Genomic DNA, 27,059 nt, shown 5'->3' on the forward strand with positions numbered 1-27,059 from the left:
CAACATGTTTGAACTTAAATTTATGATGTGGAAAACAATAGCAAAGGCTTTCGTTTTTGCCTGAGTGGGCCAGACTTCCCAAAGAACGTGCCTGAAACTTCAGAAGGTATCTTAGTTTCATTCTATCGCTGTGATAAATATCATGACCAAAAACCAGCTCTGGGAAGAAAGGGTTTGTTTCAGCTTATACTTCCAGGTTACAGTCCATTACTGAGGAAAATCAAGGCAGAAACTGAAGTACAAGTTGTAGAGGAATAATGCTGTTTACTGTCTTTCTCTCTGGCTTATGCACAGCTATTTTTCTCATATAGTTCAAGATCACCTGCCTAGAACCACCTGCGTAGGAACAGTACTGCCCAAAGTGGGCTGGGATTCGTACATCAATTAGCCATCCCACAAGACGATGGGCCACAGCAATCTTTAATTGATCAAGGCAATTCTTTAATTGAGATTCCCTTTTCCAAGGTGACTCTAGGTTGGGTAAATTTAAAACAAAATTAAAACAAAAACTAACCAAGTACATAGGCTGATATATCTGTTGGAGGGCAATATTCTTTATGAATTTTAATTTTTTAAAAACTTATTCATCCATCACACCAAGTCAGAGTAATCCTTGGGAATTCTTTATTAGCATATATTAATAGCATAAAATATTGGCTTTCATTGTGATAGTGTCATACACAATTTGCAGGCCTTCTTCCTTCCTCCCTCCTCTCTCCCCTTCCCGCTCCTCATTCCATTCCCCCTTCCTGACTTACTCTTCTCTCTGTCTCTGTCTCTGTCTCTGTCTCTCTCTCTCTCATAGTCACATGTTCTGAACTATACTCGAAGCTCTTTTAAAAACTTTCTTGTTTTGAGACAGGGTCCCACTGTATTACTCAGGCTGGACTTGAACTTATGATTCTCCTGTCTCAGCCCCTTGAGGAACTGGGGTCACAGACCTGCACCACAAGGCCCAGCTCACTTTATGTATTCTTGAGTCCTGTTGTTGAATATAGTTTCTACTCTAACCCTCCCCCCTCCTTTCTTCCTAATCAGATTTGGGATAATTTACTTTATTTTATTTTATTCATTTATTTTAACACAGGGTTTCTCTGTGTAGCCCTGGCTGTCCTGGATCTCACTCTGTAGACCAGGCTGGCCTCAAACTCAGAGATCTGCCTCCCTCTGTCTTCTGAGTGCTGTGATTAAAGGCATGCACCACCACAGCCTGGCTTTTTTGGAGGGGGGAGGGATAGATTTATTTTAAACAAAGCAAATGGAACCAAGGAAGGTGAGGCTGTGGGAGACGCTGGGCTGTGGAGAGCCCGGGTGTCCTTTGTGACTTGATGTGTGTGTCCCACTGTTTGTGGCCTGTCCTGCAAGGCTTGCTGTCCTCATTTTGTTATTCTTTTCTAGGAAAATTATGATTTCCTGAACAAAAAAATCAATTACAAGTGGGATTTTGTCATCATGCAAGCCAAAGAGCAGTACCGGTGAGTGAAAAGGTCGCAGGTCTTGTCTACTGGCTGCCTCTCTCTCCTGCTTTCCTGTTTTCTTACTGCACTTAAATTTTGGGAGTATGTGTGTATATGTGTGTGAGGTGTGTGTGTGTGTGTGTGTGTGTGTGTGTGTGTGTGTGTGTGTGTGTGTGTATGTGGTGTATGTGTGTGTATGTGGTATGTGTGTATGTGTGTGTGTGTGGTGTGTGTATGGGGTCTGTGTGTATGATATGTGTGTATGTGTGTGGTGTGTGTGATATATGTGTATGTGTGTGTGGTGGTATGTGTGCGTGTGTGTGTGTGTGTGTGTGTGTGTGTGTGTGTGTGGTGTATGTGTGGTGTGTGTGTGTGGTATGTGTGTGTGGTGTGTACGTATGTGTGTGGTGTGTGTGTGTGGTGTGTGTGTGGGGTCTGTGTGTGTGATATGTGTGTGTGTGGTGTGTGTGCCTGTGTGTCTGTGTGCTCAGGTTAGAAGGTAACTTGCTGATGCCTCAGGTGCCAGCCCCCTTATTATTTGAAGCTGAGCCTCTCACTGGCTTGGGACTCTGGTTCCAGGTGAGCCAGGCTGGCAGGCCCGAGAGCTCCAGGGACCTTCCTGTCTCTGTCTCTCCAGTGGAAGGACAAGGACATGAAACCACACCAGCTTTTAAAAAATATTTATTTATCTCTTTATGTGGGTTCTGGAGGATCAGACTCAGGTCCTCATACTTGGGAGGCGAATACTTTACCAGCTGACACATCATCCCGTTCCACGGCTTCCTTTGATTAAAATCAGGCCATAATGAGCATGTATGCGATCAAGTCCAGGCTGAAGCTGGGGACCAAAGGACACAGTCCAGCATGCCGGGCAGACGTGACACAGTAGGACACACTACTGTGAGATGAGGGTCACGTGGCAGGGTTCGTAGAGGGAGCTGTTGGAACAGACAGAACCCTTCAGCTAGGAAGGCTGTTGATGGTGGGTGGAGGGGGAGGGAGCTGAGGAGGAGAGGGGGGATGTTCTAAGCAGGAAGGAGACAGGAGAGTGCCCTGTGCAGGTGTTTTCTGTGTCTGGAGCAGAGTGTGAAGTGTAGAACGGGCAATGCCTTCTCCCCCTGAACAACTCGCAGGCCCTACAGGGTTCATGTCTTACACATTTGTGCCTACTGTAGGCCACCCGCAGCTTTGACATGCTTTCTCTGACCTCAGGACCCAGAATGCAAATCTAGGAATTGAAGTGAGACCCCAGTTCACGGAAGTGCAGGGTTTGTTTTGGCCCACAATTTGGGGGTACAGTCCATGGTGCCAGGAGCCATGGTGTCAGGAGCACAGGGCGACCGGTCACATGGCACCCACACTCAGGAAGTAGAGAGAGATGAATGATGGTGCTTAACTTTGCCTTTGCCTTTCTAGTCAGTCCAGCCCATGTGATGGTGCAGCCCATGCTCAAGACAGGTTTCCCCACCTTGGCTAAACTTTCTAGAAATGCCCTCACGGTCATCTCCAGAGATGTGATTTTAATCCAGTCAAGTTGATGGTAAAGATTAACCATCATGCCCCAGTGGGGCACTGGTGAGAGATCTCTCATTGCTCTTTCAGACACTAACATGTTCCTGCCTGGCATACTTGAGACAAAGCAACACAGAGGGAGCCTTCTAACACACCATCGATACTTGTTTACAAGGCTTCATTTGGTGTTCACGTGTGCCATCTTATTTTAAATTAATGTGGTGGAAATGTGTCAGCCAGCTATCTCTTTAAGTTGGGAAACTGAGGCTTAGAGAGGTTAAAGGTCAACTTGGTTGGGCTAGAATGATTAAATTCTATTCAGTGTACCAAGATTTGCATTCCCAGTGGGTTCCAGCCCTAGGCTGTTCCCAGGAACACAGAGATGGAGTTGTGTCTCTCCCCAGCCCTCCATGCCCTCCTCTACTTCTGTGCTCCAAGTGGGACAATCCCAGACACCCACACACCCTGACATAACCCTTTCAGGAGCTGCAGCACACAGTTCTTCTCAGTGGCTCCCACTTCCTCCTCCACCAGCTCTAGAGAAATCTCCGAGTCCCTGGGAAATTCTCTCCTCCCTTCACTTCCAGGTGCTGTGGGATGGGGAATTCCTAAAAGGCTCATCTCTTCTGAGACACCAGGTTCCCCTTAACTCCATGACTTAAAGACTGCCTCCGATTTCAGATTTAGGGTCCCACCACAAAACTAGATGGGCCGTGTGGGTTGGCCCACGGGGTAGTTTTTGTTACGCTGAGCCCTCCCTCTGCCTTCCTCCTCTTGTGGCCGTGTGGCGGCTCTTCCTTTTGTGGTCCTACCTCAGCATCTGCTCACCCTGTGCCTGACACTCTTTTGGCCAGCACAGAACCCCACCGGGTTCCAAGGGGAGGGGAAGTGGACCCTTCCCCTGATAGAAATGGCATGCAGACGTATTTCAGAACCACTGCAGAGACCATCCTTGTTTTTGCTTCATAGTTTCTGTAATGTTTTCTCGTAGTCCAAACGCCATAGGCAAGCCTATATTTGTTTATTGAGGGTTCGTGTAATGCTTGAACTAAAAGCTACTCAAAGGCTGGGGCTATGTTTTGACTCTCAGTAACTGGAACATAGTGGGAGATCAATAAGACCATGAATGAACAAAAGGTTAAACAAATGCTATTGTGAATAAAAGTCATCTGATCACCTAAGTGAATTCCTCATGTACTGGCTCTTTTGATTGGCATCTGTCACGGTTCTACTGCAATCGTGTGTATCACATAGATGCTGATGTGTAAAGCCAGAAAGGCCTGCTGGGGTCATTGGAGACTGCCTCAACTGACAAGACTGACTAGCATTGTAGGAACCATGCAAGCCTTAGGCTGCTTGTGGTCCATCCTCCTGAGGACTCAGGCTGGTTAACTTGGTGGAAAATCCATTAAGTTGTTAAGGGAGAATGGGGCAACAGTGTTTATATTTAATTTCCAGAGGAGGTTGGTAAAGCACCCTGCTGGAATGGCACTGCTCACCCATCTGGCTCTCTGAATGCTATTATGTTATTCACAGAACATTAATGGGGAAATAAATCCACCGGCTCTGTCGTGAGGAGGGTGTGTGCGTCATCTCATGTTGCCTGTTGCCTGGAAAAGCAGACGTTAATAAATGTGAGCACAGTTAGCCCTGGAAGTGAGACTGAATGGTGCCCTTGGCAAAATAATGAGTATTCCTTCCCTTCTGGAGGAGGAGGCCCAGCATTATTTCCTCCTGCAGTGGCACAGAGGATGTGGTTAGACAAAGCAGGATAACCTTTAAATCCTCAGCAGGGCTGGGAAAAAGCTCTGACTTGTCACCAACTCACTGGAGTGACAAAGAAGGACAAACAGGTAGGGAGACTTTCTGAGACCACCACTGCCCTGTCACAGCTCTGGTGTGGACTGGCACCTGCCTGTCCCGATGTTGATCATTTTTGTCAAAGCAAGGAAACCGATCTGAAGCCGGGGAGGCCACATATTGGCCCGCGGGCTCCTATCTCTGCTCATTCCAGTAGTGAAGCTGGTGATACTGGTCTGATTCTGGAGCTGGTCCTGGTGACACCATCTAAATCATTGCAGCCCAAGAAGGAGAACAAGCCCCTTGACTGCCAGAGAGAGTGTAGCCTCAGAAGAGCCTTCAATACCTCAGTTTTCGGTACTTAACAGTGACAGACAAGCTGTAAGGACCCCACCAAGATAAGGGACCTTACCAGGTTGTGAGATCAGAAAGTTCCCTGGTAGAACTAACTAGGATCAAATGAACCAGCGCCTGTTGGATTGGTGCCTGGGGCGTAAGCATGATGTTACCAGTGCTTGCTGACTCAGTTATCATTATGGCTTCCGGGAATTGTTTGAGCAGATGGGGAAAGTGGTCCATGGCATCAAGAATGGAAGCTTTCTTAGACCAAGAGATGCGAAGTGCTCCTGGCCTTGAACATAGCTTTTTTTTTTTTTTTTTTTTTTTAGGACTGGCAAGGAAAGGAATAAGGCCGACAGGTACGCACTGGATTGCCAGGAGAAGGCATACTGGCTGGTGCACCGGAGCCCGGTGAGTACGGGTTCCCCTGTCCCTTCTGAGGTTCCCCTGTCCCTTCTGAGCTCCTCCACTCTCTGGCACTCAGTTAACCTCAGCTGCCTCTGGCCGCCCACCTGCCAGGGTTCGAATTGGATTAGCCGGAGGATCTGTTCAGTGTGGGCTACCTGGATGAAGAGCCTCGTGCTGTGTCTTGGTGGGGCGCTTCCGGCTTGTCTGTCGGTGTTAAGTGTGGCTCTTGTCTGAGCAACCAGAATCAACTCATTGGTCATGAGGGCTTGGCCGTCTTTGTTGTTGTTTGGGAAAAGAATATTGGAAGAAAATCTGGGAGCACAGGTTCCTAGTGAGGAAAATAAAACACGGTGAGGACAGACAGTCTGCAGAGGCAAAGCTGCCCTGCGTGTCTCCAGCTCTGTCTCGTCCTCCCTTGGTCCAGGTCAGCAGCTGGAATGATAGGAGGATGGAAGGATGGAGCAGGCTTTCTAGCTTCTTATTGCTTGGAGCGCCTTGCTTCTTTGGTATTGGGACTTCTTTTTCCTTTTTATGTGTCTGAATGTTTTGCCTCCATGTGTGAATGAGCACCAGGTGCATGCCTGGTGCTCTTGGAGGTCAGAAGAGGGTGTTGGATCCTCTGGTACTGGAGTTGCAGATGTTTCTGAGCCACCTGTGGTGCTGGAAATGGATCTGGGTCCTCTGCAAGAGCAGCCAGTGTTCTTAACCACTGAGCCATCTCTCTAATCCTACTTTGGGACTTCTAATGGCTCCAAGAGATAGTCTATCCATAATGGATGTAACTTGTCCCATCTCGGTATTAGGAAGTGGCAGTCTCCTTCCCTAGCATTCCACTAGAGTTATCTCTGCTGCCTCAGTTTCCTCCAGTGTCAAGTCCATATGCTTTCCCCTCAGGGTGACAGAAAGTGGGAGAGGTGACAGAGATTTAAGAAAGTGAAGCATTCAGAACCAATGTTCTTTCTCCTCCTCTTTTATTGACCTTGCCTCCTGAAATGACCAGACATGCTCAGAACAGGAAGTGAATCATGTCAGGGATGGTGCTAAAACCTGACATCAATCCATCAGAGTCTGGCTATTTACTTACCTTTGCATATTTCCAACAGATTTTTCTTAAGCTGTTGCCACTGTGGTACATGGTTTGGATGTTGCGTGGCTGAAGTGAACGTTCTGGGCTTGATTCCCAAGTAGCTTATTTGGTTTATGTTTGTCTCGGGGAAAGCCACATTTTAGGTGCCTGACACAGGTTCCTGGGGGTTGGTTGTGGGTGACAGAGCTCAGAGTGCTGGGGCCTCAGTGCTTCCCCATTGAAAGCTTTGGAGTGAGGTTTTGTTCTGTGCACTTCACATTGCTCACGTGTTCTAGAAGCAGCTTGCTGAGGATGAGGGGCAATGGCCAGTTCGCACTTGCTTTCTGAGATGGCCCTGTGCCCTGTGTCACCAAAACCGAGGGAACTCTGCTCCTTTCATCGTGGAGAATGCTTCCCCCTTGTCTGTCCAGAGACTCCATGATAGGAGAAGGCCACTATGGCTGCAGCCCTTACAAAGTACTGGTCAGGCTGCTCAATGAGCTGCACAGGACCCCTCCCCCCACCTTGGTCCCCTTACCCAGAAGGCCAGAGGAAAGAAATACATAACAGACCACTCAGATCCTCCTTAGTTTTCCTGGTGTAAGCTCTCAGCCTCCTCAGGGTAAGCCAGATACATGAGTATATATGATGTGGTATCTGCATGACTTTGTCCCTTCCTCCCATCTCTGTCAACATGATACCATCTTTCCTCCATCACCTCCTTCACTTACCACATTTTCACTACTAATACCACCATTACCACTACCATCACCATCATCACCACCACCACCACCATCACTACTACCATCACATACATCATCGCCACCACCGTCACCATCACCATTATCATCACACACATCACCATCATCACCACCGCCACCACCATCACACACATTACCGCCACCACCACCATCACCATCATCACCACTGCCATCACACGTATCATTACCACCACTGCCTCCAGCATCAGCACCACATGGTCATTATTATCACCACCATCACCACCACCCTTTGCTATCATCAACACACCAGATCTGAGTTGAAAATTCACGTCTCACTAAGCATTCTGCTTTCATTTCTTTATTTACTCTTTGCAGTCCTGTGTGGAAAGCCGTGTTACTCCCCTTTGACTGATAAGCACACTGAGGCTCAGGGATGCTGTCATTTGTCCACCTACACATCTCCTATGTGCTGGAGGATCTGAATTCACCACACACTTAGTTAACTATGCAGCCCTCTCTCTCGGTCCCTATGCGCCTTTGGCCTCCAGTGACAATGTCACTTGATGTCCTTGTGTATTTTAGTTTGTTTCTAACCTTCTGAGTCACCGATGCTCCGTAAACATAAACATTATGTGTGTTCAAACAAGCCTGGCTACTTTGTTAGCATGGGGGACCCTAGTTTAGAGTGAAGCTTTGAAAGGCTTGGGGCAGCCTGAAAATACAGAGGACAGGGCTGGCGAGATGGCTCAGAGGTTAAGAGCTCTGGTTGCTCTTCCAGAGGTCCTGAGTTCAATTCCCAGCAACCACATGGTGGCTCACAACGATCTGTAATGGGATCTGATGCCCTCTTCTGGCATAAAGTTGTACATGCAGATAGAGCCTCATATACATAAAAGAGGTAAATAAATCTTTCTAAAAATGCCGAGGGCACAAAACTGCTCCTTCTGTCTGGTCTCCCTCACTGTTGGCCTCCCCAGCTGACATCAGGAATGAAGGACTGTATGTGGGTCTGCTGTCCCTGACTCCCTAGAACACTCTTCACCTCTTGCTGGCCAGCACAGGGAAGATGATGTTCTGTTTAAGGAACACCTCTGCCTGGAATAGAGCAATCTGTCTGACAAGCTTAGGGAGCCCTGGAGCCCACAGACTGCCAGACTGTCTCCAGGAGACCTAAACAAACCCTCAGCGCAGTGGGAAAAGAGCCAGCCACAGCAAGCCAAGCATTTGGCTCTGTGGATGCTGAGCACGAGCTCTGTGGACTCACTGTGGCCACCTGTTAGATTAGAGTGTGATGTGGCCACAGCTACCAGAAAAATCTGTTTACTTGTTCATTTGTCTGTCCTTTTTTTTCTTTTCTTTCCAATTCTTTGTATGCTTACATTGTGCATGTGTGCATGCATGTGTGTGTGTGTGTGTGTGTGTGTGTGTGTGTGTGTGTTGTATATGTTTGCTGTTTGCAGGCGTGGGGGCACATGTGTGTATGTGTGCATGTAGATGCCTGGGGTTGATGTCAGATTCATCCTCAGTTGCTTTTCCACCTCATTCGCTGAGGCATGTGTCAAATCCAGAGCTCACTCATCCAGCTTGCTCTAGGGATCCCCTCTCTGTCTTCTAAGGCTGGAACGGTAGGCTGGCTGACACACCCATCCATCACTTATGTGGATCTGGAGTCTGAACTCCAGACCTGGGTGCTCAGCAGGAGCTTTAGCCACTGAGGCATCTCCCCAGCCCCTCACTTGTCTCTTTCTTAATCCTTCAATTCCTTACTGGGCCTTGACTACCAGGAAAGGAGTGTTGGGCATGTAATACCAGCTAGACATCACTAAGTTCGTACTGTGTACCTGTGAAGAAAGGGCAGCAGTCTGATGCCGCATCCAGAAAAGCATCCTTAGCAGAGGGTGAGATCAGACATGGGTGCAAACACAGATCTGAGCGTGATGCACACAGTATAAATGAACACAGGGGGAAATGGCTTCCCCACGTAGCTAAGGATGACTTTGAACTCCTACTCCACTGCCTTACCCAATTTATGTGTTGCTAGGGACAGAACCCGGGGCTTCACGTATGCTAGGCAAGCACTCTGCCAGCTAAGCTACACCCCCAGCCTGAGACATGGTTTCTTGAACAAACTGTCTTAAGGGTTCCTTTCATCTTCACTGGGCCTCCTGGGCACCATCAGTGACTCAGTGTCTTCTGAGGGTACAGTCCATTACTCGGGCCTGGCTTTCTGGAAAGGCTCTTTTGTGGCCTTGTATTCTAAGGCAAGCTGTCACGTGAATAAACATTCAACTAAACAGTCTTCATTACAGGCACATACATAGATACCGACAGAGAAAGTAACCACTCTCCATTTCCTGCTGAGGTTGAGCTAAATGCCCCATATTGGAGAATGGCAAAATAATTTAAGGTATATCCGGGGTGATGGGACATTGTGAAACAATTAAAATGCTATGGTCAAAGACCATTCATTAACCTAGGAAATAGTCTGACATATAATGTTGTATCACAAAACAGTATGGGACACTTGATAGATGCTGGTGGTCATTAAAAAAAAATCAGTGTAACTTTTAGATGTTTATTTTATGTTAGTTGTTCTTGAGGCAATGCGGATATTTGGCTTATGAACTGGGATAGACATGGTTCATGATCTCAAGGAACTTACTGTAGGACAGTGAAGGGAACAATGACTAAAACTATTATACAAATGAATGAGTAATGTACAGAGTGCCAGGCAAGCTTGCAGAAGGAAGGAATCCTGCATCAGACCAGGCGCCAGGGGACACCTCCCCATGGAAGTGACCTCCAAGCCGAGCTGTACTTGGAACAGACCTCTCTAACTCTTCAATCTAAAGCCATCTCCTCATCTCAGCCTCATCTTTCTTCCTCTCTTTCCTTGTTTTACTCTGTTTATAAAGCAATGTAGTGTTTTGTTTATCCTCTCTGACCCATGAGCCAAAAGGGTCTGAGGCTCTGGGGGAAGAGAGCGTTGGCCCGTGGAGGAGAATTAGAGAGTGGACATGAGTGACTGGTAGAAGGCTCTTGTCCTGGTGCCATCCTGGAATGCTGATTCCTGTTGATGTCACTGTCAGACGACCAGGCAGTTAGCAAGTTGCCTCTTTTGTTTATGCCCAAGGGATGTAATTGAGATGTCACACCCGGTGCTCACAGCTCCTTCCATCGAAGGAGGGAAGGAAGCTCATAGCTCACACGTCTCTGAAGACATGTGGAGACCCCAGGGCAGAAGGCGTCTGCTGGCAGCACCTCCGTTGGTTGCCTTGATTTATTGCATATTGACAACAGGCTCTGGATAATCTTCAATTAAGTCCCCAGCCGTGGACCAGAGTGTGTATCTGCAGTTGCTCTGGTGGTCATTGCAGTAGGGTGAAGACTGTACCAACCGCCTGATGGATGGATGAATGAATGAATGAATGAATGAATGAAGCAACCAACCTGGGCGGCCCTTACTTGTAAACATTTGGGAGAGTTTGGACAAGACAGTAGTTGGGGTTACAGCCTCTTCAACTGGGACTTATGGGGCTGCTGCCCACGGAGAGGCCAAGATGAGGGCACAGCCAGAGGAAGGTGTCTGTCTGTCTGGTAGAGCTGGTGAGGAAGTCTACAGGGCTGGGGGATGGTGGTGAGCATGAACCGGAGAGCTTGGCAGAACAATAAAGCCCAGATGTGGCCATGAGTCCGGGCAGCAGAGGCAGCCTTGGAGCTGGTTTCAACTATGCACTTAATACTACCGAGCCCCAGGCCGCCTAACTTCTGTAGTCTGTGGGGCCAGCTAAACAGCCATCTCAAGCCTGGAGCAGATGACCCCATGAAGCTGCCGAGGCGGCTAGTGCCTGTGAAAGGAGCTGGACAATGACTGTAGGTCACTGTGGGGGTAGGCTCCAAGTGTGCAGTGAGCAGGTATGAATCTGTGTCAATGTGTATGTGTATATGAGTATAGATATGTAAGCTGAGAGGGTGTGTAGGTGTGTTAGACAAAACACTGTGGAAGTTTGCCTGTATGTGAAATCCATCTTCAGTTACTCTGGTCGGGGTTTCTCTGTAGCAGATGTAGGGGGAAATCTCTGGAGCCCATTTTAGGTGAAAGCATTAGTCTGGTGGCCACATCCTTCCCTTCTCCTTCATATGAGGTTGGATCCTCTCAAGAGCTGTTCAGGACATCTGTGTTGTCTTTTTGTGACATTTATCATAATTGTCACTTATCTTGTTGTGACTACTAAGGGATTTCCCCTTCCCCAAGACTGAAAATGCCTCCCTGTATCTTCTGGGGGGCGGTCCCCAAAGCAGGAGTCTCAGGTCATACTCACTAGCCTCTCAAGATTTAGCCCAGGGTCTAGCGCATAGGTAGTATTGATCAGGGCCCACAGGTAACAGGGTGGGAGCTCCAGTTCCTCACCTTCCTCTCACACACTTTCTGTTTCTCTTTTCACCTCTTCCTTGTATTGTCTGTAGGCTCAGTATTTGCCTCTTTGGTAGCCTGCTGAGCTAGGATGTCATATTTAGCGAGCTGAATACAGGGTATCCATTTTTTTTAATGATTCACATTGTGTGTATGAGTGTGCGTACACACACACACACACACACACACACACACACACACACACACTTGCCACAGAAGAGGCAGAGAGGTCAGAGGACAGTATTTGGAGCTGGGTTTCTCCTTCTACCTTGTTTTGAGGCAGGGTCTCTCTTTCTGTATCTGTGTTGAGTACTCTGGGCTTGCTGGCCTGTGAGCTTCTGGCTGATTCTCCTGTATCTGCCCCCATCTTGCTGGAGGCGGGCTGTGATTACAGATGTGTACCACAACGTCTGGCTTTCCACATGTGTTCTAGGGATTGAACTCAGGTTTTCAGACTTGTGTTGCAAGCACTTTTACCCACTCAGCTACTTCCCTGGCCTTAGCAACAGTTATTTTGTATAAAATAGTTTATATCAGAACTTACTTTCTATCAAAATCTATTTTATGTTTTTAATGTAAATATATAATAAGTGTAAAACTATTGGAGCTAGGCATGGTGACATGAGCCTGTTAGCTCAGGCTGAGGCAGGAGAATTGTGAGTTCTAGACTGATTTGGGGTGCATTGTGAGTTCAAGGCAAACCTGGTACATAAAGACTCTGTTCCCCATGCTCCAAAAACAAAACCAAAACCCAAAAAAACCACCACCAAGCAGTTTATATCTCAACTCCTCCAAAACGGTTGGGACCTAAATTATTTGTGTTTTTCTGAAGTTAACCAGATGTCCGAGATTTTAATCGAGCAGCCTTACCGCTGACTGAAAATGTTTTCAGTCTTGCTGATGGGACCAGATCTCGTGGTGAGAGAGCCTTTTCCCTGCCGCATGAAGTCAGCCTCATTAATAAAATGTGCCGACACTTGCCTGTACAGAAGGAAGTGAAAAACCTCAATTGCTGGCTTCGAGTCGATGAGAGAGGCCAAGTGAGACAGGGTGCCGCTGGGGGTTAACCAGAGGAAGTGGGAACTGACAGCGATTGCTGACGCAGGTTTGGTTATACCTTCGCATGCATGGCCGTAATCGAGTCCAGGCCCTTCTCGTTCAGTGATAACTACTCTCCGTTGACGGTATCATACTCCATCTTGCTAAATCCTAGAAGTGTCTGTCAGGTAGGAGGCATTACCTCTGCTTCTCAGGTGGCTGGGCCAGTGAATACAGGGAGAAGTACATCTTCTAGGACAGTGCTTCTCAACCTTCCTAATGCTGCAACCCTTTAGTCTAATTCCTCATGTTGTGGTGACCTCCAACCATAAAATTATTTTTGTTGCTATTTCAGAACTGTCATTTTGATACTGTTATGAATCATAATGTAAATATCTGTGTTTTCCATTGGTCTTAGGCGACCCTGTGAAAGAGTCGTTTGACCCTGCCATGGGTTGAGAACCTTTGTTCTAGATGTTTGGCACACTTGGGAAACAGCAAAATCAGGGCTGGGATGACTAAAACACTACGTGCTTCCTTCTAACTCAGCCCTGCGGGGTATGGTGAAGGAGACCCACAGGAGGAATCAGGAGTCCATGTATCAACTGCAGTGAAGTCTTACTGAGTTTCAGTGCCATCCATCCATCCATCCATCCATCCATCCATCCATCCATCCATCCAATCATCCATAATCTATGCCATCTGTCATCTGTCCATCCATCTATCCATCTGTCTGTCCACAATGTATCCCATCTGTCGTCTATCCACCCATCTATCTGTTTTCCTATGGCGATGGAAAGGCATTCATCTGTCCCTCCCTCCCTCCTTCCTTCCCTTCCTCCCTCTCTCTCCCTTCTTCTCCTCCTCCCTTCCTCCCCCTTCCCACTATGTTGCGTGCTGAGTGTCTGTAGTAGCAGACCAAATAGCTCATTTGGGGATTGATGCACCCTCACATTTCCTTGTGGGCTAGACCACTAGCCCGTCTCAGCTTTGTCTTTCAATTGGCAGCTTGGCCACGATCCAAAGTTGATCAGAAACTGGAGACTCTTCCTGTGGTGAACCTTATATTGTTTTCTTCCATTCAGCCTGGAATGAACAATGTGCTAGACTATGGCCTGGACCGAGTGACCAATCCAAATGAAGTTAAGGTAAACCAGGTATGTCTGGTGCGTTCTGGGCAGGGTCTGGGTGAGGTTCTGAGGTTGGGAAGGTATCCACACGTCTCTCTGTGTCTGAGGCAATGTTGTCTCTCCTTGGAGATTGCTGCTGATATCAGGGTCTGATATATGGCTCTGTGGCATCAGGGTCAGGGGAAGAGGCAGCCATTGCAAGGGTCCTGGGTAGAAAGAGAGTGGTCACAGTGAATGACTGAAGAATGTAGAGCAGGCCACATGATGGCTGAGTCATTTCACACTTTGAAAATTGAATAAGATTTTCAACCCAGTGTGTCATTGTTAAGGCTTGGTTTCAGGCATGAGAGGGGACCTGGAAGGGTGTGTCTGGATGGGAGGAAAATGGAAGTGGAAATGGGCAGAGAAAGAGCGGGATGCAGCTGGTAAAGCAGCACGGTGGTGTGTGGAGAGGGACTTAGAGTCTCCAGAGGGCATCACCAGGGGGCATTGTTAGGACTCTTGTCCAAAATGCCCCTTCCTTGATACATTTAGGGCACACCAGCCAGCTTTCAGATGCCATTCTTCCAGCAGCCTCTTCCACGTTTTCTTGTCAGATAGCAGATCACTGCCAAGGTCTTGTAGGCTCAGTTGCTATGGAGACAGAATCATCGAGTAAAGTACAGAACCCGGGTGGGAGAGTTTTGTTTTTTTTTAATGGATAATGTACTGCTCTGGAAACCTCTCTCCTGTGGAGAAGGGGGAGGAGGAAGCAGTGAGCACGTCACTGGCTCTCACGTGGGTGGGACTGACTGAGGCTCAGCTGTGTGTATGTGGGGTGTGGGGAGACGAGACAGGATCTCCACGGGGTCTGTTTTGGAGAGTGGCCATGGAGCTGTGCTCTCTCATTGTAGATGCCATGGTTGGATGACTTTTGGGGAGGGTGGCCAATAGGCCTTCTCGTTAAGGAAGCATCTTCATGGCCCCTGGCCACCCAGGAGTGAAAGAGCTGTGCCTTCTAGCTTTCAAAAACCTGGGTGTGCCAGCTGCTGGCAGTGCTCTGAGCAGGGAAACAGAGGCCAGACTGGATGCGTAGCAGACGGGCTCGTGGCGGTGCATTCTGCCTGGACTGTGTACTCACCTCTCTCTCTCCCTGTGTCCCTGTCTCTTTCTCACCAGCTCTCTTTCTCCTGTGTGTGCACACTGACCATTGTGGAGCAGTAAGAAGAAACACCGTCCAAGCTGTCCTTCCCTCTCCAGCAGCACAATACCCACCAAATCCCCTGTGCAGGGAGGGGCTGGGACTGGGGATGAGTGTTATGGCAGTGTAGCTCGTGACCAGGTGACCCTATGCCCCCCTTTTTCCTGCACCGAGAGGAGAGGGTCACAGAGAGCTTGGAGCATCTTCCATGAGGCCTTAGGAAGGCAAAGGTTTGCTATTTGTCTCAGTTCAGAGAGCTCACCGTGAAGAACAGGGTCATTTCCGAGAACGGGGAAATTCTCAACATCTGTTTCCCCTCAACGGAGGGAAAAGCCCATTGAGCGTGAGAATGGAGGCTCTAGGCTGGCAGGTGTCCAGGGCCTGGGGTAGCCAGCTTCATCAGACGATGGCCACTGGTTGGTAAGGCTGCCCAACCCTGGGAGGATCGGGGCTGGGCTGGGAGCCAGGCCTAGTATATGTAATTTCTTTTCAGTTCCTATACCTTGAGGGCATCCAAAAGGTCAAGTGCATATGTCTCCCCACTTCCCTCTTCCATTCCAAAGAACATTTGGCCCTCCAAGGAGAACCCTGGGTAGAGACTGGGCACTAGTCTCCCTGTGAGCCCTGTAGTGCTCTAGACTGACCCTTCTGCCTCATTTCCTCTTTCATCCCAGGAGTGGGTTACACTGCCATCTAGTGCTGCTCATGACAGGGTCACACGGTTGCCCAGTGATGAGAGGCAACACAATGCTGAAGAAGCTAGGCTCTAAGAAAGAACCCAGCTCTGCCACTTTTGGCCAAGCGTCTGGGCCATTCAGAACTAGAGTCTCATTATCTATAAAATGCACCTAACATTAGTTCTTTAGGAAATTAAGCAGGATCATTTATACAACTGTCTAGAACAATATACAACATGTGAGATACTCTAAGAATAGGTGTTATTCATATCATAACATGTCACTGTATTGTGAAGGAGATGGGTTCTGGGGCCTCATCTTTACCTATGTCTTTGCTATTATTCTGTTTAGTTTCAGTTAAGTTTTAAAGTCAGCTTACAAAGTGATAGGCTTTATTATGACACTTACACACACACACACACACACACACGTAAGTGCACACATGCACGTTCTTGATTCTCTTTTTCTGAAGAAATTTTTCAGAAAATTGATTCTCTTTTTCTGAAGCATTTTTATTCTGCACTGGGCCCTGCAAGTTGTGAGTGGCTGGTCCTGTCCCCGTCTCTCCCTGCTCAAGAAGTATCGGGCAGACAAGCATCTGCTCGGACGGCCCCAGCCTCAGATCCCGACTCCCCCGACAGCTGCCTGCTCTCTCTTTTTCTGTACTCTGTCCTGTCAGGTTTGGTTTCTGGAGTTCCCTGTTTGCAGCTCCTGCCCCTCTCTCTGCTCTCAATGCCTGGCCCGTGTCTACACCATCTTCCCAGCTAGTGTACCACTTCTCTTCTGTCTGTAGACTCCTACCAGGCTACCTCATCCTCAGCTCTCTGCTTGGCTGTCTTCTGCCGCTCTCTCTTCTGTCTGGCAGGGATCCCCGGGCTTCTCAGGCATAGCTCTGACCCCTCTAGCCTCCCCTGACAATTGTCCCCAGCCCCGAGGGCCATGAGATGTGTAAACAAGTCACGTTGCTATTTGAGAAACCCCACAAGAAGGAGATAAGAAGTTGTTAGAATTTCAGGAATGGAGGAGAACAGTCAGATTCCCCAGGCAGAATATTCTCAGTGTGGGGAAGGGTATTCCTTTCAGTGGGAGTATAGAGATGGCTTCACTCCAGAAGAGCCCATGTCCAAGAGAAGAGTGGATATGTGTGTGAATTCCAGGGTTTAAAAAAAGAGTTTGCCTCGTCCTGTTCTGTCACCAGGTGGTTTTCTCTGAACTACGTAGTGTGTGTGGGTGTGTGTATTTTTAATAACTTTAGCATGATGTTTTTTATGACCTTTTGGCTAAATAATAATAATATTGATAGTAGGTTTGCAAGATTTAGCAAACAAAAAACCCACATAGTTCCTAGTTAAATTTGAATTTCAGATAAACAGTGATATGTCTTTCAGTATAACTATGTTCTGACTATTGCCTGGAACAGTATTTTATCTTGTAATGAGAGCTGACACCACACCCTGCATGTGTCATATTTTAGCAACAGTAATGTTAATCCCTAATTAATGACCATTATATATTGAGTCTCTGCCTGTATTATTCCACTAAGCCCCCATTTTTTCTTTTATAAATGAGAAACCAAAGGCTGTGAGATGCCAAAGACCTGACCAAGATCACACAGATTTTTAACTTTTGTCTAGACCCAAAGCCCATATGCTTCGTGGAGCCATCCCCTCTCACAGGTCAGAGTGTCACTCCACCCTCTAGAAAAGTCTGGAACCTTTCCCCTGCACTGTCTCATTCTGCCCACATTTCATTATGCGTATGTCTCAGGATGCACAGAGGATACTTGTGTGCCGTTCCTGAGGTAACTAATCCCGTGGACAGGTGTGAGTAGAGCTAGAATTAAAGGCTGAGATGCTCATGGATGAGCCAAGATAGACGTGAGGATGTCTGGATTCAACTGGATCCTATTACAGGCTGAGCATCCCCAACTCAAAATTCTCCCAAGTCTGAAACTTAGAGCGCTAACATGATGCCACAGTGGAAAAGCTTTTATTGTGAAACTTTGAGCTGGACATGGCAGTACATGCTTTTAATCCCAGCACCCTGTGAGCTTGAGGCCAGCCTGGTTTATGTAGCAAGTTCTGGGCCAACCAGGGATATATCACGAGACCTGTTTCAAAACACAAAATTTATGCACAAAATTGTAGAAAAATATCTTATAAAATTATACTTAGGTTATGTATAGAGGGTATAGATGAAGTATAAATTGATTTTCTGGTTAGACTTGGGTTCCATCCCCAAAATTCTTCATCATGTATGGGTAAATTTCCAAAAATCTGAAAAAAAATCTGAAATCAGAAGTGCTTATAGTTCGCATTGTTTGGAGTATGCAGTCTCTACCCCATATTAGAGTGCACAGTAAAGGTGGGACTCCAGAAAATTACTAGTAATTCTAGGAACAAAGAAAAACAAAAACAAAAAACCCACAAGAAACCACACCAGAGGCCTCATTCTGAAAAGATAGTAAAAACAAAGAAAGTAAATGAAATGTAAAAGTAATTAAAATTCTGAATGCATGGCCCCACAGGCCAATGCATGAAGCCACAGGGAGATCAGCAGCGGAAGAAATGAAGAAGCGTGTGCATGTGGCTGTCGCTTCAGCTCCCTGTGGGGCCTGGAGAGAATGACAGGACAGCCAGAGTCCTGCTCCTTTCTTCTGCGTTTGTGTGCCGAGGATCCCTGAGCCCCAGGGCTGGCTGTGGGGTGATAGATGATGGGAAGTTTGATGCAGGTCCTAGGTTCTCTGAAGAGGGTGTCTAAGATACTGACTGCTGAGTGTAGACCTAGCTGTGCCTTGGTCTTTACATCGTTAGTGTAATGAATTGTGTTTTCTGTCCTTACATCTCATCTCATGGTCCGGGCTTTTGTTCTCTTTGTTTCAATTATAAATGAAAAAGTTGGACAGCCATTCCGTTCTTCAGCATTCTTAGCTCAAGGCAAAGGGCGTGGTGAAGAGAGCAGGCGAGGCGGAGAGAGGCAATCGGTCCACGTTTCTCATGGCGCACTCCTCAGCCTTGCATATTGCAGAGATGGTTTTGAATTTTGGTCAATGATTGGCCCCACGCTACTGGGACAGGTATTAATACCAGCAACTGTCCAGAGCCTTGGTCTCCTCAGCACAAAATCAGTCATAAGACCTTTCTCCTTTAAGCGTTGTAATAGTTCAAAGAAGTGTAGATTGCTTTGCATCTGCAGAGGGGGTAGCCACTGTGCGGGAATCCAGCTCGTCTTTTAGCAAAGTCCTACATCATTAGTAATCCACCTCAGCAAAACTCTAACACACGCATTGGATTATACTAGATTGGAATGCAAGTCTACTGTGGTCCCAGGGTCCCTTTCTATCTAAAGCACATGTCTTCTAAAGCAAAGCCCTGTGGAGAGAGAATGGGAACAAGAATAAATATGTTTGATGTGATTGCCAATACTCTAGATCAGTGGTTCTCAACCTGTGGGTCGAGCGACCCTTTCACAGGGGTCACATATCAGATATTTACATTACAATTCATGACAGGAGCAAAATTGCAGTTTATGTTTGGGGGGGTCACAACAACATGAGGAACTGTATTAAAGGGTCACAGTGTCAGGAAGGTTGAGAAACACTGATCTAGAGTGTTTGCTGAATGTCTGCAGATTTTTGAAGAGGAAGTTTATGAAGTCTTTATCTTTCTAAGCCTCTAAGCACAGCAAAGTCATCCTTGATTTGGTGTTTGTCAAGGATCTACCCTGCCTTAGGCAGGGTCCTAGAGGAAGCAGCTGTGCTCTGATGGTGTAAAATAGTCACGTAAATAAAACTTGTGATGATCTCTGAAAGAGAAGGTCAGATGTGGGAGTTCAAAACTGAGAGATCTACCCAACCTTTACTTGAGATAACTGCCTCCCACCTTGCACTGCCCCAGGAACAATCCATAGATTTCCTGTGAAAAAGCAATGATCTAAAAGCAATCCAATGAGTCAAAACGATAGCCTGTGTGAATGAGAGAGGAGGGCTGTGCTCTTGACCTTCCATATTGGGCTCTGGGAGCTCCTGTACCTCCGAGCCTATGGATCAGTGGCTCATTTTGCATGTGTGACCCTATGCCTAGTGAGGGTTTGATTTAATTCAGCAGCATCAACATCAGGCAGCCAAGAATTATGAGGATCAGTTTGCAGGATTAGAGTTGGCACCAACAGCCCTTGGGCATAACCACATGTAAGAAAAGCAAGACTGGGATTCCCACAGTGCCCAACCTCAAAGGATTGCATGGGGCAGAAAGGTGGATCCAAGATAGCCTGTTCCTGTGGATTGCAGACTGGGGGATTCAGCTGGAGATTGATCTGAATGTCTGAGGACCTTCTAAGAGCCTAAATGAGAAGCCTGTCATGGATCCATCCTTCTCTGTATTTACTCAGTCCAGAGATGCCCTGTGGCCGATCCCCTGCATGAACTTGAACTTGCCTTGATAGCTTCCATAAGGGCATAGGGCCCAATGTGGTCTCCCCATGTTACAGCCCAGCTCTAAGACTCGGCCATGTGTTTTATTATTATTTTTTTTAATTGTGTGCTTTGTTTTTTAGAAACATGGCTATGTTATCTTTTTCAGTTTGTGGTGTCAGTCAAATTGTTATGAATGCCTGAGAGTGAATCACAATTCATTCAAAACTCTTCCTAGTGAGAAAAACAAATGGTCAAGGTCCATGCTGGTTTCTCCATCTTCGTCCATCCTTCTATGTCTTAGTGAGAGGTGGCTTCCCTTTATTAACAGTGTCTGTCTGTCTGTCTATCTGTCTGTCTGTCTGTCTGTCTATCTATCTATCTATCTATCTATCTATCTATCTATCTATCTATCTATCTATCTATCGTGTGCGTGTAGATGCTGACTTTCCAGGGTGTCTTAGGGTTTCTATTGTTGTGATAACACACCATGACCAAAAGTGACGTGGGGAGGAAAGGATATATTTTAGCTTATAACTCTCAGGTCACAGTCCGTCACTGAGGGGAGTCGAGGCAGGAACTCACGGCTGGAATGTGGAGGTAGGAACTGAAGCAGAAGCCATGGAGGAATGCTTGCTTCTGTGGCTTGCTTAGCCTGCTTTCTTGTCTTTCTTTTCTTTTTTTTTTTTTCTTCCCAAGACAGGATCTCTCTGTGTAGTTTTGGTGCCTGTCCTGGATCTCACTCTGTAGACCAGGCTGGCCTCGAACTCACAGAGATCCGCCTGCCTCTGCCTCCTGAGTGCTGTGTACCACTGCCACCCAGCTTTTTTTTTTTTTTTTTTTTTTTTGTTTAGCCTGCTTTCTTATACACCCTAGGGCTACCACACAAAGGGTGGCCAGCTCACAATGGGCTGGGCCCGCCCACATCAATCATTAGTCAAGAAAACGTCCCCCAGGCTTGTCTACAAGGCTTACCAATCTTAATAGACATGTTTTCTCAATTGTGGTCCCCCCTTCAGATAACTCTAGCTTGTGTCAAGTTGACAAATCAACCAACCAACCAGGGCACGTGACATATATGTAGAGGTCAGAGGACAGCTTCATGGAGTCGGTTCTGTCCTTCCCTCTTTGCATGGGTCCTAGGGGTCAACCTCAGGTTGTCGGTCTTGGGACGGTCAGTACTGTATCTCCTGAGCCGCCGTCTTAGCACAAGTTCCCCCGTTATCTCCCACTTTTCAGCTGTTTCTATAGACACAATGGGAGAGCAAGGCCAGCCCCAAACGTGGTCCTTAATTCACATTGGTTTTTAGGAATGAAGATATTACAAATTTTATAAAGTTATATTCCTTCCCTTGGCCACCCATCTCTAGTGGTTTTGTGGAGGAGGGTGGAGGTGGTAGACGAGGAGATCCTACTTTTTTTTTTTCAATGGTTTTTCGAGACAGGGTTTCTCTGTGTAGCTTTTTGGAACCTGTCCTAGAACTCACTCTGTAGACCAGGCTAGCCTCGAACTCACTGAGATCCGCCTGCCTCTGCCTCCAGAGTGCTGGGATTAAAGGCGTGCACCACCATGACCAGCTGAGATCCTACTTTTTAAGTACGCGAAGAGGAGCAGTTTTCTCAAGAAGAGTGTTTTTTTATTTTTTCAAATGGACATTTGAACTGTATGGATTTAATGGCACCAGTTTAATGGGTTTTCTTCTTTGTTTTACAGAAACAAACGATCACTGCCGTCAGAAAAGAGGTAATTAGTCTCCCAGTTCCAGTGTTGCTTGATTTTAAAATCTTCTAACAAATTATCTGTGCTTTGGCTTATGCTCCACACTCAATAATGAAGTGAAATCCATGTGTAACGTTCAGACAGTTGTTTCCAAATTAGTGGACAGCAAAGGATCCTTGGGAAGGTGGGAACGGGGCAAATGCCAAGTCTCGGGATGTGAAATGTTCCTTGAAGCCACACATCTGAGGGATGGTCAGAGAAGACTGTGGGGTTGAAGGCTGTGGTGTCTGAACCCCTAAGCTGGACCCTGCTCTCACAAACCCGTTTGGAATCTGCCCGGGGCTACCCACTTTGGCCCGTCTCTGCAGGGCTTAATCTCCCTGTCTTACGTCAGTCAGTACTCCTTGGCACATGTTTTCCAGATGTTGACTTTTCTCAGCTGACACATGATGGGTAAGGAAAACACTAGCTAGGAGTTTGAGGTGTGGGCCTGAGCCCTGTTGTCACTGAGGCGGCTGACGTGAAGGGGTAGAGTACGCTGTTGATATGGAGAAATGGCCTGTGTTCTTGGATCCATGTGTAACGTCATGGTCAATGGTACCGAAGGGTGGGGAGTTGGAGATTATTTTAGTCACTTTTCTCATTCCTATGACAGAGCACCCAACGAAAGCAGCTTAGGGAAGGCAGGGGCACAGCCCACCATGGGTGTGGGGGGTCACAGCAACAAGAGCTTGAGGCAGCTGGTCACCTGGCATCCAGTCAAGACACAGAGAGAGAATGTGGCTGCCCAGCTAACTTCTTTCTTTTCCTTCAGTCCTGGACCCCAGCAAGCCCATGGCAAGGTGCTGTTCACTTCTAGGGACCTTCTCATCTCCATCCATTCTAGAAACCCCCTCAGAGACTTACCCAGTGGATGATCTCCCAGTTGATTCCAGATCCTGTCAGGGTGACAGTCACAATTAATAGTCACAGACCTCTTCTAACAGTTATCTCTCTTCCAGATCATGTATTACCAACAGGCCTTAATGAGGTCCACGGTGAAGTCTTCAGTGTCCCTTGGAGGGTATGTCCCTGATTTGTTGGTCTTGCTAAAGCTTGAGCAACAGGTGTGTAAGAGATTGTCTGCACATGAGAAGTCAGACATGACAAGCCATGGGCAGAATGACTTTGGGTTCCAACGAACCATGTTTTGTCAGTGCCTACTTCCAGTATTAGGCTAGGGGTTGGGCTCTTATAAAAATCTCCAAATGGCTTTCACATCTTCCCAAATTCATAGTTTTAAACTGTGACATTGTCCCTGAAAGCATGTCTGTGGCTGTAGGCAGAGTCATGGCAGGAACCCAGGGTCCTTCCTCACACACAGATAAGACGTCAGGAAATGCATTAACTCAGAAGGTCCCACTTCAGGACCCACTGAGGTCCAAAGGGTTTGGGTAGAGAACTGACATTCCCAAGCACAGGCATTATCCTGCCAGAGGTGGAATCCAGAGGGTCCCTGGCCTTGGCTCATCTGTGGTAATTGCAGCTTCCAAGGTGGCCACCAAGACACGGACAAATTGAGTCAGCTTCGGAATGTAAAATCTTCTGATGACATGTGAGGCGGCTATGTTTGGACTGGGGACAGAAAATTGACATGGGGACTGGACTGGGAGAAAACAACATTGCTTCTGAAGTATAATAGAACAGATCTTTCCAAATAGCTGCCTGTCCCAGGAGCTGTTGGACATTTTTTTTGAGAAGGCAGTAACAAGCCTCCTTATTACCTAAATCAATACCAGAAGAGGGCAAGCTGGACAAGTATCCTGTGCAGTTAGTTATCTGGTCTCCCGGGTTGCTCTCTAGGAACCCTTTTCTGTCTGCTTTTCAGAATTGTCAAGTACAGTGAACAGTTCTCGTCCAATGATGCCATCATGTCGGGCTGCCTCCCAAGTAACCCTTGGATAACAGACGACACTCAGTTCTGGGATTTAAATGCCAAACTGTATGTACTTCAAATGTTGGAAACTTTAACAAATCTGTTTATTATGTGTGTGTGGTGTGCTTGCATGTGTGCGGGAGTGTTTCTACGTGTGGGATACATGTGTTCACGTGTATGGAGGCCTTAAGTTGACTTCAGGTGTCTTCCTTGACCCAACATCTACACTTTATTTATTGGGGTACAGTCTTTCACTGAACCCAGAGCTCTCCAGTTTTGACTACTCTAGCTCTCCAGCTTTCCCTGGGGATCTCATCTCTGTCTCTGAAGAGAGGCCATTACAGGTGGTAACTACCTGCCTGATTTTTACATGGGTTCTGGAGATCCAGACTCTGGTCTTCACACTTACACGGGGAACCATCTTCCCAGCCCAAAATGTACTTCCTTTTTAGGATGGATTGTAGTTCAATTTATAGAATGCCTAGAATTCCCAAAGCCTTGGGTTCAACTCACACACAATATAAACCAGGCCTGATGGTACACGCCATCCCAGCGCTTGAGAGGCAGGAGGATCCGACATTCAAGGTTCCTAAACTGCATAGCAAGTTTGAAGGCAACCTGGTATACATGAGGCCCTGTCTCAATTTTTTTTCCATTTTGAGTTGTAATTCATATGTCATATAATTTATCCATTTAGAGCATACAATTAAAATTTTGTTATATTGACAGAGTAATATAATCACTACTACAGTTGTTTTGAAAGAAATCTGTGCCCTTTATCTGTCACCTCCATCCCTCCCACCCCCCGCAAAATCTTCTTCTCTCAAGCACCTCCCTAGATGATCACTAGTCAATCTGTTTTCAGATTATCTGTATTCTCCTATTTATTTCCTGTAGATGAACTCGTAGGCTGTAGGGTCTTTCATTGGGCACTTTTCACTCCATGCTAGATTTTCAAAGTTTATCCAGGTTGTAACATGAATCAGCATTTTGTTTCAGCTACGGATAAATGATGTTCCTTGTGTGAATATGTTACATGCACACCCATTTGTCTGCTAAAGGACATTTGGGCTTTTCTAGCTTTGTAGCTATCATGAAAAACACTGTCACAAACATTCATGTGGTTCAGGGTGAAAGGGAAGCTTGGTGAGTGACAGGTACCTGGACATGTGAGTGACAGGTGAGTGACATGTGGCCACAGCATCTCTTACCAGTATATCCCTGGAATTCTATTCTTGCTTGAAGATGGCAGCCTGATCCTTCACAGATTGTCTGTAGGCTGAGTTCTTGGCCCCTGAAGGTTTTGGGCACAGGGTTCCACAGGGGGGCCCTCCCTCAGCTCTGGGAGGCCACATCTTGGGTGTGACCTCCAGGGAACCTGTTGGAGGCTGCATCTTCCTGGCAAGTGGCCACTTGGGTTGTGTGTGTCTATGCCGAGGTTGAAGGGTAGAGAGCAGGGGGAGACTTTGGCTAAGAACCTCATGAAGGTTGGTGGAGGCTGTCACTTGTCCCTTACACCCAGGCCAGCGATGAGCACAGCCCCTGTCTCCCAAGGAGTGTTGCATTTACCAGTCATCATCCTTGCAGGGTGGAAGTCCCGACCAAGATGCGGGTGGAGCGATGGGCCTTCAACTTCAGTGAGCTGATTCGAGATCCCAAGGGTCGGCAGAGCTTCCAGTACTTTCTCAAGAAGGAATTCAGTGGTGAGTTCTCATTTCTTTCCTTCCTTTCGTCCCTCCTCCTCCTTCTTCCCAACTTACAGGATTTCATGTGGCCCAGGCTAGCCTTGAATTCTCTATATAGCTGAAGATGACCTTGAACTCTTGACTCTCTTGACTACCTCCCAACGGCAGAGATTACAGGCATGAGACACTCTGCTTGGTTTTCTAGAGTCCTGACACTCGAAGGTCCTGAGGCCTTGGTGCATGCTAGGTCAGCACTATCAACTAAGCTGCCCCTCCAGCCTGAGACTTTTTTTTTTCAATTTTTAATTTTGAAGCAACTGTCCCTTTAATGTCCAGCCTAGGGTTTTAGGAGTTTCCCAGTGGGTGTTTCCATACCTGGTTAAGCCTTTTAAACAGGCCTTTTTGCTTTTCCAGGTGTAAGAGTCCTACCTGGGCCCAGGACCATTCCTTTTCTATAGGCTCAGAAGGACCCTGCAGTCTGGGGGCTAAATCACATCTCTAAAATCTGCATTGGTCTCATTCACAATTCCCAGGGATCCATCCCTTCTTGGCGTCCCCCATTTCGTTGCTCAGAGTTCCTCTAGTCCACTTCCTGACCTGTGGCCCTCTACCCTCTCCTAAGCACAGCCTCAGGGGTCAGGAAGCTGAGTGAGCCGGCTTCCCCAGCTTCTCTGCCAGCCCGACCTACTGCCTTTCTCTACTGCCAATTCAACCCAACCATCTTTTTTTTTTTTTAAGATTTATTTTATTTTTACTTTATACGTATGGATATTTTGCCAACACTGTGTATCTGTGTATCATGTGCATGAAGTGCTCAAAGACGCCAGAAGGGGGCATCATGTTTCACCAGAACTGGAGTTACAGAGGGTTTTGAGCTGCCCTGTGGGTGCAGGAAATTGAACCCAGGTCCTCTGGTAGAGCAGTAGTGCCGAGCCATCTCCTAGTCCTGCAGGTATGTCTTTAAACTCTGTTTACCTGGAACCAGCCCAGGGATGCCTTTTTTAATTGGATTGAGTGGCAATCCTTGTGGTCTAGAAAGTTCTGTAGGTGATTCGAGACATGGAGTATAACCTGCCCTGGTTTCTTCCAGGCCTTCTGAGGGTGTGGACTTTAGTGGAGGTCTGTCTCAGAGTGTCTCATCCACTGAGAAACATCCGGGAACACCATGAGGCCAGATTAGAAACAATTGCACGTTCAATCCTTTGCCACCTTTGCTGAAATATTGGCTTTTATGGGATTCATTTGTCTGTTTATAGAGTCCCACCTCTGGGGAGCTTCTTGATTGGGTTTGCGACTTCAGGGATCATTACCCCAAAGCAGCTAGTCTGTGGACCTGCTCCTTAAGCAAATCATACTGGACATGCCTTTAGTCTGGATGACGGCCCTACACAGAGCATTGCATTAGAACATGGGTCGCTGTAAATCATTCTCCCTAATCAAGCCTAATTGCATAATGTAATAACCCTCAGAAAAGAGTGGACAAGAGTGCGCCTAGCGCCTGGTGACTAAGTGGAAATGGTGCCATCTAGTGGCCAATATATAAACTGCATAGTGAGCTTCACCCACCCAGTCTTTTGGAATAGCA

The 27,059-nt window shown here is 47.1% G+C and overlaps 1 protein-coding gene across 2 annotated transcripts in view; it reads left to right on the forward strand.

Moving 5' to 3' along the window:
- Window positions 1–27,059, forward strand: part of Rgs9 (regulator of G protein signaling 9) — a 73,196-nt gene that overhangs the window by 24,476 nt on the left and 21,661 nt on the right. The window contains exons 7-13 of one of the 2 annotated variants that reach the window (XM_052758275.1): window positions 1,399–1,475; window positions 5,438–5,519; window positions 13,842–13,913; window positions 21,869–21,898; window positions 22,876–22,937; window positions 23,742–23,855; window positions 25,377–25,492. In XM_052758275.1, coding sequence (XP_052614235.1) covers window positions 1,399–1,475; window positions 5,438–5,519; window positions 13,842–13,913; window positions 21,869–21,898; window positions 22,876–22,937; window positions 23,742–23,855; window positions 25,377–25,492 — 553 coding nt within the window. The remainder of the gene's footprint in view (window positions 1–1,398; window positions 1,476–5,437; window positions 5,520–13,841; window positions 13,914–21,868; window positions 21,899–22,875; window positions 22,938–23,741; window positions 23,856–25,376; window positions 25,493–27,059) is intronic. The other variant, XM_052758276.1, reaches the window with a different exon arrangement.

The sequence above is a fragment of the Peromyscus californicus genome, unplaced genomic scaffold (assembly GCF_007827085.1).
Source record: "Peromyscus californicus insignis strain IS unplaced genomic scaffold, ASM782708v3 Scaffold_3__1_contigs__length_106647218, whole genome shotgun sequence".
In the NCBI taxonomy this organism is placed as follows: domain Eukaryota; kingdom Metazoa; phylum Chordata; class Mammalia; order Rodentia; family Cricetidae; genus Peromyscus; species Peromyscus californicus.